The sequence below is a fragment of the Tupaia chinensis genome, unplaced genomic scaffold (genome assembly GCF_000334495.1).
Source record: "Tupaia chinensis unplaced genomic scaffold, TupChi_1.0 Scaffold000622_1, whole genome shotgun sequence".
NCBI classification, from domain to species: domain Eukaryota; kingdom Metazoa; phylum Chordata; class Mammalia; order Scandentia; family Tupaiidae; genus Tupaia; species Tupaia belangeri.
In genome coordinates, this window is record NW_006160142.1 from 6,624,850 (window position 1) to 6,634,352 (window position 9,503).

Sequence of the window (9,503 nt, forward strand, 5' to 3'; positions counted from 1 at the left end):
GGGAAAGAGGGGCCAGCAGATGGCATGGTGGTTGAGGCACTGAACTCCCACATGGCCGACCACAGTTTGAGTCTCGAACCTGGCAGCTTGTGTTCTTATTCTCCTTTTCTCTCTATTTGTCTCTCTCTCGTCAAAATTGAAGAATAATGATAATAAAATCTAAAAAAAAAAAAACAAAAAAACTTTTGTTTTTGGGAGGAGAGGTTTTTGCTATAGGACATGTGCACTCGCCAGAAAGACAGAGAAACAGAGAGACAGAAAGCGAGAGATCACCTCCCAGGGGGGATGGCCACGTTGCAATCCCTTCTCCATTCTCCTCTCGGGATCCTGGACACACACGCACACGCGCCTGTCATAAGTTTAAGCTACCAGGTCTGAGACTAGAACCGCTGTCAACTAGGTGGGAGTCCAGCGACGTAGCCATTACACTAACTGCTAGTCCCAAAAATAAATAAATCTTAAAAAAATATTTTTAAAAAAGAGAGAGCAGCACCCTTGGTAGGGTCTCATCTTGCTGCAATCCCCCTTCCTCAGCCTTCTAACTCCTTGGGATCCTGGGCACTCTGTGTCCCTGTGTGCCCAGCCTGTTTTCAAGCCAACCTGGGGATCCAAGCCTGAGGTCACTATCTGGCTTCCAGTCTTTTTGGAGTTGCATCCCTGCTGTGCCAAAGCAGCTGGGTCAACAGATAGTTTGTGAAATACCACAAGCTTGGGACAAAAACAGTGACACGAATGGACTGTTTTAAATGTTTCCCTGACCTTTTTCCTACTCAAAAACAGTAAGTTCTAAGAGGTAAATTTCCATATGAAATGTCTAGATCTTAACTGCACATTTTCCTTTACAGACACAGGAAAATACCTTGCTGTGGCATCCCATGATAACTTTGTGGATATTTACAATGTACTTACAAGCAAAAGGGTTGGCATCTGTAAAGGCGCTTCTAGTTATATTACACATATTGACTGGGACTCTAGAGGTAAAGTATATGATGGCTTTCAAAATATAATTTTGGTTTTTAAAATAATACATGTCCAGGGCCAGTCAGTGACATGGTGGTTATGGTTAAAGTAGCTGAATCTCACATGTCCAACTACATGGTTCAAGTCCCAGACCCAGTGGCTTGAAAAATATACCAAGTTCATGTGCATGTATTCCCTAAATCCTGAGAGGAGAATGGAGAAGGGATTGCAGCATGACCACCCTCCCAGGGGTGATTTCTCTCTCTTTCTCTGTCTGTCTCTAGGAAGTGCACACATCCTATTGCAAACTAAAACAAAACAGACATTTGTCTATTATTTCCAGAGAGAATGGCAGTTAAATTTTATATAAAAATAGGTTAGGGGGACACAACAATATAACTGTCTGTAATTTTCCAACACAGAAGTAGCTGCTAGTAACATTTTGAGTATTTTTTTCCATCTTCTTCTTTTTTTTTTTTTTTGAGAATTTTTTTCGATAATGGGCACTCACCAGACAGAGAGAGACAGAAAGTGAGAAATCACCCCCCAGGGGGAATAGCCTTGCCATAGTCCCTTCTCCTCCATTCTCCTCTTGGGATCTTGGGCATGCACACACATGCACACAGTGTGAGTTTAAGCCAGCGAGTCTGGGACTCAAACCACGGTCTACTACATGGGAGTCCAGTGACATAACCATTACACCAACTGCTGGTCCCATCCATCTTCTTTTTCTTGTTATTTTCCATTTTCTTGTTGTTACCATGACAATGATTACTAATTTAAGCTATGGTGTTTAAGATAGTTGATGACACATAATGTCTTCTGTTACAGTAGCAAGCCACTACCTCACCATTGGGTTAGGCTTGCTGCATCCTAGTCTCAGACCTCCTCCTCCTCACTGTTTTCCCTTTCCCAACCAAGCTCCACCTCCTGGAGGACTGCCCCAGCAATCTCATGCAATGTTCATCCTCCAGCCAGGTAGAGAGTGACATTCAACTTGCCTAAAGTTTCTCTGCTCTCCAAGTCTCCCAGTCTGCCCCTACCTCTTCCAAGTCATGCCCACAAAGTCCATGAGGACTTATCCATTTATCTAACAAATTTAGCTTCTGTCATGTGCGAAGCTGTAAGCCAGAAAATGTGGAAGACCCTGGAATGAGTAATGCTTCCTACTTCCTGCAGGGTATACTTTAGTGAGGGACATGCTTGTGCTGTGATGATAATGTGAGAGCGCAGACTGATTGGAAGCAAGAAGTGCTGAGTCACCAGAAAGTGGCAAGCAGGGACTGGGGATGGTCCAATCAGCATGAAGTCCCCAGGGCAGAACCTCAGTGCCATGGAGTGGGTCGCTTTTAAACCCTCTTTCCTGATACTTGGCAAATCTTAAGAATCTAAAGCAGGCATGTAGGGAGGGCCAGAGTCCCTCTTTCAAAGAGGTCATAGCCACCGTGGTAGAAAAGCTCCAAGCCCGCTGTGGGCTCTGAGGAAAGAGTTCCGAGGGGAATGCGTGGGCCTTCACAGAAGGTGTGACCTTTGAGCTGGATCTTAAAGATGAGTGGAAATTCACCAGATGGCAAAGGCAAGGAACAGCATTCCAGGCAAAGCAGCATGGTGTGTGAAGACATAGAGGTGGGAAGAACACGGGTGGTTAAGAAACAGTAATGCTGAGTGGCTGCGGGTGCAAGGGAGGGGGATGGGGAGAGGCTGATGGGGACAGAGTATTAAGGACCTGTCACATTATGTGAGGAAGCTTCATGCCGACCTTTATCCCATAGGTGCTAGGTAACTCTGAGGGACTTGGAGTGTCCCTACCATCCTGCAGAAGGACAGTGAGCCTGGAGCCAGAGAGTAGCTAGTGTAAACCAGAAGAAAGATGATGAGGGCCTCAACCTAAAAGAGGTTATTTCAGACACACCAAGACATTTATTTCAAGTATTTCTTCAAAGAGTAGCCATAGGCTGAGGCTCGGCAATCCTTCTGCCAGGCAGGCCTTTAGTCAAAATCTGCTGCACGGAATTTGGACTTTATTTCAGCTTTATAACCTGCGGGAGTTTTATGCAGTGCAAAAGATGAGGGAAAAAGCCTACAAGTTGTTGTAAAAGACAGGTCAAGTCCCAGTAAGGGCAAAGGGAGATCAGATAAGTCACTCTTGCTTTCATGTCTGGGCAGTGCTGACTGGGCACCGTGCCGAGGGCTTAGACTGGCATCTCTGATCAGCCTCCCAGTCGGCTCGGACCACAGGCGCACACAGTGAAACCAGTATGTCCAGATTGGCCAGGAACCAAATCTGTGTCTAAGGGCGGCTTCCAGCCTCCCAAGGTGTGGTCTATGTGTGCACCACTGCAGCTGAGCCTCACTTTCCACTCCCTTGCTCGGCGGACTAGGGCGTGGTAAGCTTACTCAGAATCCACCACACGCACATACACATACACAACACCCACACACACTCACACCCTGCTACGATGACTGTTAGGAGTTTAAAACTCATTGTTATTAATATTATGGAGTGGAGGACCAAGAGAAAATGGGATATATGAAAAGTTTTTTATTTGGAATTAAAAAAAAAATTGTGAGAGAAAGAAAAATAGGTATTTTCTATAGGTCTTGTTATGCCATATCCCTCCTACCTCAGCCTCGTAGTTAGCTAGGATCGCAGACATAACACGACTGCGCCCAGTGTGTGTAGATTGGTCCAGGATCTGAACCTGGGCTTCCCATGTAAGGAAAGGCTTTCCAGCCTCACACAGTGGTACCCTACTGCCTGTGCCACTGTGTCTAAATCTGTAGAGTAAGTTTCGATAAAGAGGGTTCTTAGTTATCTTTATTTTTAATTGCCAGAGGAGTGCACTCACCAGAATGAGACAGAGAGAGAACGCACCCCTCAAAGGGGCACAGTCACGCCACATCCCTTCTCCATTTCTCCGTCTTGTTGGGACTTGGGGCACGCATGCACATGCGCCTGGTGTATTTTTCATGCCACTGGGGCCAGGATTAACCACAGTTGGCTCTGTGGGATCTTGGCTACAGGCTGACCCCCCCAATTTTTTTTAGTTGTAAAATACACATAAAAAAGTTACCATCTTAACCGTTTTAAAGTATACAGTTTGATGGTGTTAACTACATTCTTTCTGTTACACAGCCGTCACCACCATTCATCTCCAGAACTCTGCATCTGGTAAAACTGAAACTCTATCCCTGTTGAACAGTAACTCTCCATTCTCCCAGACTCTGGCAATCACTACTCCACTTTCTATCTCTTTAAATGTGACTACTAGAGGCACTTCATATAGGTGGACTCTTACAGAATGTGTCTTATTATAACTGGGTTACTCCCTTTAGCATACTATCCTTGGGGTCTATCCATGATGTAGCATGTGTGAGAATTTCCTTTTTTTTAAGACTGAATAAGGGACCAGCAGTTAGCGTAATGGCTATGTCACTGAACTCCCACGTAGTCAACCGTGGTTCGAGTCTCAGACCCAGTGGCTTAAACTCACGCCGGGCGTGTGTGCATGTGTGCCCAAGATCTCAAGAGGAGAATGGAGGAGAAGGGATTGCAGCATGGCCATCCCCCCTGGGGGGTGATTTCTCGCTTTCTGTCTCTTTCTCTCTCTGTCTGTCTGGCAAACGCACATGCCCTATAGCAAAAACCTCTCCAAAAAAAGAAAAAAAAACCTGAATAATATTCTATAGAATGCATATCCTGCCATTTGCTTACCTATTCATTTGTCAGTGGACATATGGGTTGTTTCCATATTTTAGCTGTTGTGAATAATGCTGCCATGGGGGCTGGCCCCAAAGCACAGCGATGGGCCCTGTGCATGAGGAACCAGATCCCATAAGGCCGACCACAGTTCAAGTTCTGGCCATGCTGACTTGAACAGCATGCCAGGCAGGGGTGCCCAGAATCCTGATGGGATGGTGAAATGGAGGAAAGGGGACTGAAGATGACCACGCACCAGCTGTGGGGTGCTTTCTCTGTCACCCTCTCTTATCCCTTGCGTGTGTGAGTGTGCCAACCCTTTGGTAATTACAAAACAAAAATAATGCTGCTATAAACATGGGTGTACAAACATCTCTTTGAGACCCCTTTAATTTTGGGGGTAGGTACCCAGGTGTAGCTGCCAGATCACGTGGTAATTCTATTTGTGTTTTTTTGAGGAACTGCTCTGTTTGCCACGGCAGCTGCACCATTTTACACCCCCACTCACAGTACACAAGGGAACCAATCTCCCCAACCCTTGCCAACACTTGCTATTTTTTGGTTTTATTTTGTAAGTAGCTGTCCTGATGGGTATGAGGTGGTGGTATTGTGGTTTTGATTTGTGAGAGGTTTTTTAAATTTTTGTTCAGCTAATGTGTATGCCCTGTGTCAGCTGCTGGAAGAGGGGTGCAAAGAGCAGTAAGTCCCAGATGCAGAGCACGAGCTCTTGGCCTGGAGCAGTGTTGCTGCCTTGGGGAGCCTGGGTGAAGGTCTGCATAGAGTCTTTCAGTGTGGAGCCATCACTTAGTGGAGAGAGGGGCAATTTCCGTCATCTGCCCAAGGCAGCTCCTGGAGCACCAGATGACGAAAAGGCGCAGGGGCAGGAGGCCGAGGTCTTTGAAAAGCCACCTGCGGGTTCCTTCAGTCAGATGAGAGCATCAGACCAAATGGTTTCTATGCACTGGGAATAGAAGAGAACACTTGGAATTTGGGGGGAGGAATTCTACCTTCTACAGAATAAGAGTAGTGTGCCCGTGAGTCTGGTTTAACTCTGGTTTAACTCCATCCCATAGTCATGAGACATGTGTCATCCTGATATTCTTGTGCTCCTGGCACCCCAGTTCCCAAAATGCCCAATCTCAAGAGCATGCCCTGCTGCCTCAAGACCAGCCTAGCTTCCCTAGCAGGGCGCTCGAGGGCCTGGCAGGGGTAGAGAGCAGACTGAGAAGCAGTGATCCGTTTCACTCCTTTGATCCAGTTGGAAGTAGTGACAGCACTTGCCAGAGCCAGCTGGCTTGTCAGGGCGGGGACTGGCACAGCCAGAGGCTCCACAGCCTCTCGTGCCCATGGCAACTGAGGGTCTCAGGAAAACTGAAAAGCTCATCAGGCCTTTGCAGGAACATCAGCCACCCTGAGTGAAGCTTCTGCGGAGAATGCTTGAGAAAGAAAGAAGTATGTGGAGAGGGAGAAAACCAGGATGTTTTCCACATGCCGTGGGTTAGTTTCTAGGAATATCAGGACTCTAGCATCTCCTACCAGTTCGTGACTCAAGCCACAGTAGGACATTTCATTCCATCTTCACTGAAAACAGCCTGATTTTTATAACCCATTTGGAAATTGTTCTAACTTATAAACTGCAGAGTGACCGGGATGCTTTACGTGGGGCACTGTGTGGACCGTGAAGCCCTGGGTACCTGTAAAACGTGTGATTTCTCTTCCAGTTCTCTTACTCTGTGTCAGCAGACGTTTCCATTAAATGAAAATGTGTGGATTCTGCAAGAATAGGCTTACTATTGTTCAGGAACTATTAGATGTGGATTATACAGACTCTTTGCTTCTGCTCTTTGTCCTCTGAAGATTTCTGTGTCTCTATAGATACACGCACACGCACAGCAGCGGCAGCCGCCACTGCCAGAGGAGTGAACCCAAAAATTTCTCTATGCTTTAAAACATGAAAAGACAGTGTAATGTTATCAGTAAAGAAAATGTGTAGAGGAGGGAAACATAGACATATACTTTGCCAACGCAAAATAGGGTTTTTCTCCTTCACATCCTTGATTGAAAGGAACAGAAATCAGTTCAAACCAGCTTAAATTTTAATAATGAAGGATGAATTTATTGGAAAGATGTTGGAATCTCTCCCTCTTCCTCCTTAAGGGCCAGAAGCTTGTATGCTCACTAGCGAGAGAGGAAGTGAGAGAAAGCACCCCATAGTGGGGTGTGGCCACACCTAAGCCTCTTCTTAATTTTTCTCTGCTGCTGAGATTTTAGGCAAGGTGCCCTACATGTTTTTCAAGCTGCAGGGCCGGGATTCATACTGCAGCCAGCCATATGGGATCCAGCCCAGCTCCTTTAACCACTAGGCTGAGGGGCAGCCTGATATCTCTTAGAGTCCAAGAGCAGGAAGCATCCCTCCCGAGGAGCCAACCCAGCAGGTACTTCTCTCCTCTCCCAGTCTGGGCCGCCCCCCCCGCCACTGCCAGAGTAGTGACCCAAATATTTCCTCTATGCTTTAAAACATGAAAAGACAGTGTAATGTTATCAGTAAAGAAAATGTGTAGAGGAGGGAAACATAGACATATACTTTGCCAACGCAAAATAGGGTTTTTCTCCTTCACATCCTTGATTGAAAGGAACAGAAATCAGTTCAAACCAGCTTAAATTTTAATAATGAAGGATGAATTTATTGGAAAGATGTTGGAATCTCTCCCTCTTCCTCCTTAAGGGCCAGAAGCTTGTATGCTCACTAGCGAGAGAGGAAGTGAGAGAAAGCACCCCATAGTGGGGTGTGGCCACACCTAAGCCTCTTCTTAATTTTTCTCTGCTGCTGAGATTTTAGGCAAGGTGCCCTACATGTTTTTCAAGCTGCAGGGCCGGGATTCATACTGCAGCCAGCCATATGGGATCCAGCCCAGCTCCTTTAACCACTAGGCTGAGGGGCAGCCTGATATCTCTTAGAGTCCAAGAGCAGGAAGCATCCCTCCCGAGGAGCCAACCCAGCAGGTACTTCTCTCCTCTCCCAGTCTGGGGAGCTGGTCTCAGGGTCCCCTGCTCTCTGGGTCTTGTGTCTGCCTTTGGCCTCCCTCTCTGTACAAGCAGGCTGTCCCTAAGTAATCTGCTCGTGGTCCAATCTCTGCTGCCCTCAAATGCCACCCTCAGTTCCAAAGACCTCCTCTCATCTCAACTAGGCACCCACTGATTCAGCTTTACAAATTCCAGTTTCCCAGAGGACAGACTCTGAAAGCTCAGTCTGGTCTAGGCCTGACCCTTCCTGGGCCAACATCTGCCTCTAGAATGCAAACAGGACCACAGGAGCCCCACGCTTGAGGGCAGAATGCGATGTGGGCAGGGTAGCTCCCCCCAGCCTCCCCCACCCCCCGCATAGTTCTGCATAGCACTTCTCTGTTTGTCTTTGTGTTTAGAGTCTCTGAGATTCATGCAATCAGAGTACCTCCCTGGACTGTCTTGATAGTGTTTTCTGATGAGGTTTTGTTTTTGTTTTTGTTTTTGTTTTTTCCTTTCTTTCTTTCTTTCTTTTTTTTTTTTTGGTCAGAGGGCAGTGTGCTTACCACAGCGAGAAAGTAAGAAAGCATCCCCTGTGGGAAATAGTCGTACCACTGTCTCTTCTCCATCTCCCTCCTTTCGGGATTCTGACCACCCCTGCACACACACCCAGCGTGTTTCTCAAGCCGCTGGGTCCAGGAATCACACTGCCCCCTCCTTTCGGGATTCTGACCACCCCTGCACACACACCCAGCGTGTTTAAGCCACCAGGTCCGGGACTTGAACTGTGGCCAGCTACATGGGAGTCCAGCAACATAGCCATTATGCTAACTGCTGGTCCAAAAATAATTAAAATTTTTAAATGACACATTATTAATCTGTGACTATACAATAAGTCTCCCTCACAGTAACAGATACCTATAAAGTATATATCTATTAGCTAAAGATTTACCTAACGAGAGCTCACTGGTAAAAATATTGAATTCTGGGGCCAACAGATGGTGTAGTGGTTGAGGTACTGGGTTTCCACATGGCCGACTGTGGTTTGAGTCCTAGACCCGGTGGCTTGAAATTCACACCAGGTGCGTGTGCATGCATGCCCAAGATCCTAATAGGAGAACATTGGAGAAGGGATTGCAGCATGGCCATTCCCCTGGGAGGTGATTTCTTGCTTTCTGTTTCTTTGTCTCTGTTTCTTTAGCAAGTACATGTGCCCTATAGCAAAAATCTCTCTCTCAAAAAAAAAAAAAAAGTATTGAATTCTAAGTACACCTTTAAGATTGATTTAGCCTTAATACCACTGCCCACCAATATTCCATATTTTAGTTCTTAAGATCATATGACATATGGGATTCCAGTTTTTCCTTCTTTAAATACTTAATTGAAGAACATTACCAAGTAGTTTAACAACTTGTGACCAAGCTGAATATTATACAAAAATGCCAATAAAGGAGAATATGTCTGTAACAGACCATTTGGAAGATACATACAGAAAATTCTGCCACAATATATATAGTCATGGTAGCAGTACCTGAGATTTATATATATACACATGCACACACAAATTTTTAAATAGATGCCCTAGTAATATGTCTTTAGGAAGGAGAAAGCTAAAATGAAGTCTCAGTACTAAACAGCAACATTTTTATTGGGAATCCTAGTTTTTAGGATGTGGAAATGATTGTCCAAACGGCTGTTCAGCAGCCCTATCTACAGCATGCAATGGTGTGATCTAAGCATCTTTCTATTTATACATTTGTGAATAAACAGATATTAAGACTTTTTAAACTTTTTTTTTTTTTTTTTTTTTTTACTATGGGGTGCCGCCTCCCCCAAAAAC

The 9,503-nt window shown here is 45.7% G+C and overlaps 1 protein-coding gene across 1 annotated transcript in view; it reads left to right on the forward strand.

Annotated features, from left to right (window-relative positions):
• Nucleotides 1-9,503, forward strand: part of EML6 (EMAP like 6) — a gene marked incomplete at its 5' end in the record, with an annotated part of 331,238 nt that overhangs the window by 245,841 nt on the left and 75,894 nt on the right. Inside the window, one exon of the mRNA XM_027775960.1 lies at nucleotides 846-977. Within this exon, the coding sequence (XP_027631761.1) occupies nucleotides 846-977 (132 nt within the window). The remainder of the gene's footprint in view (nucleotides 1-845; nucleotides 978-9,503) is intronic.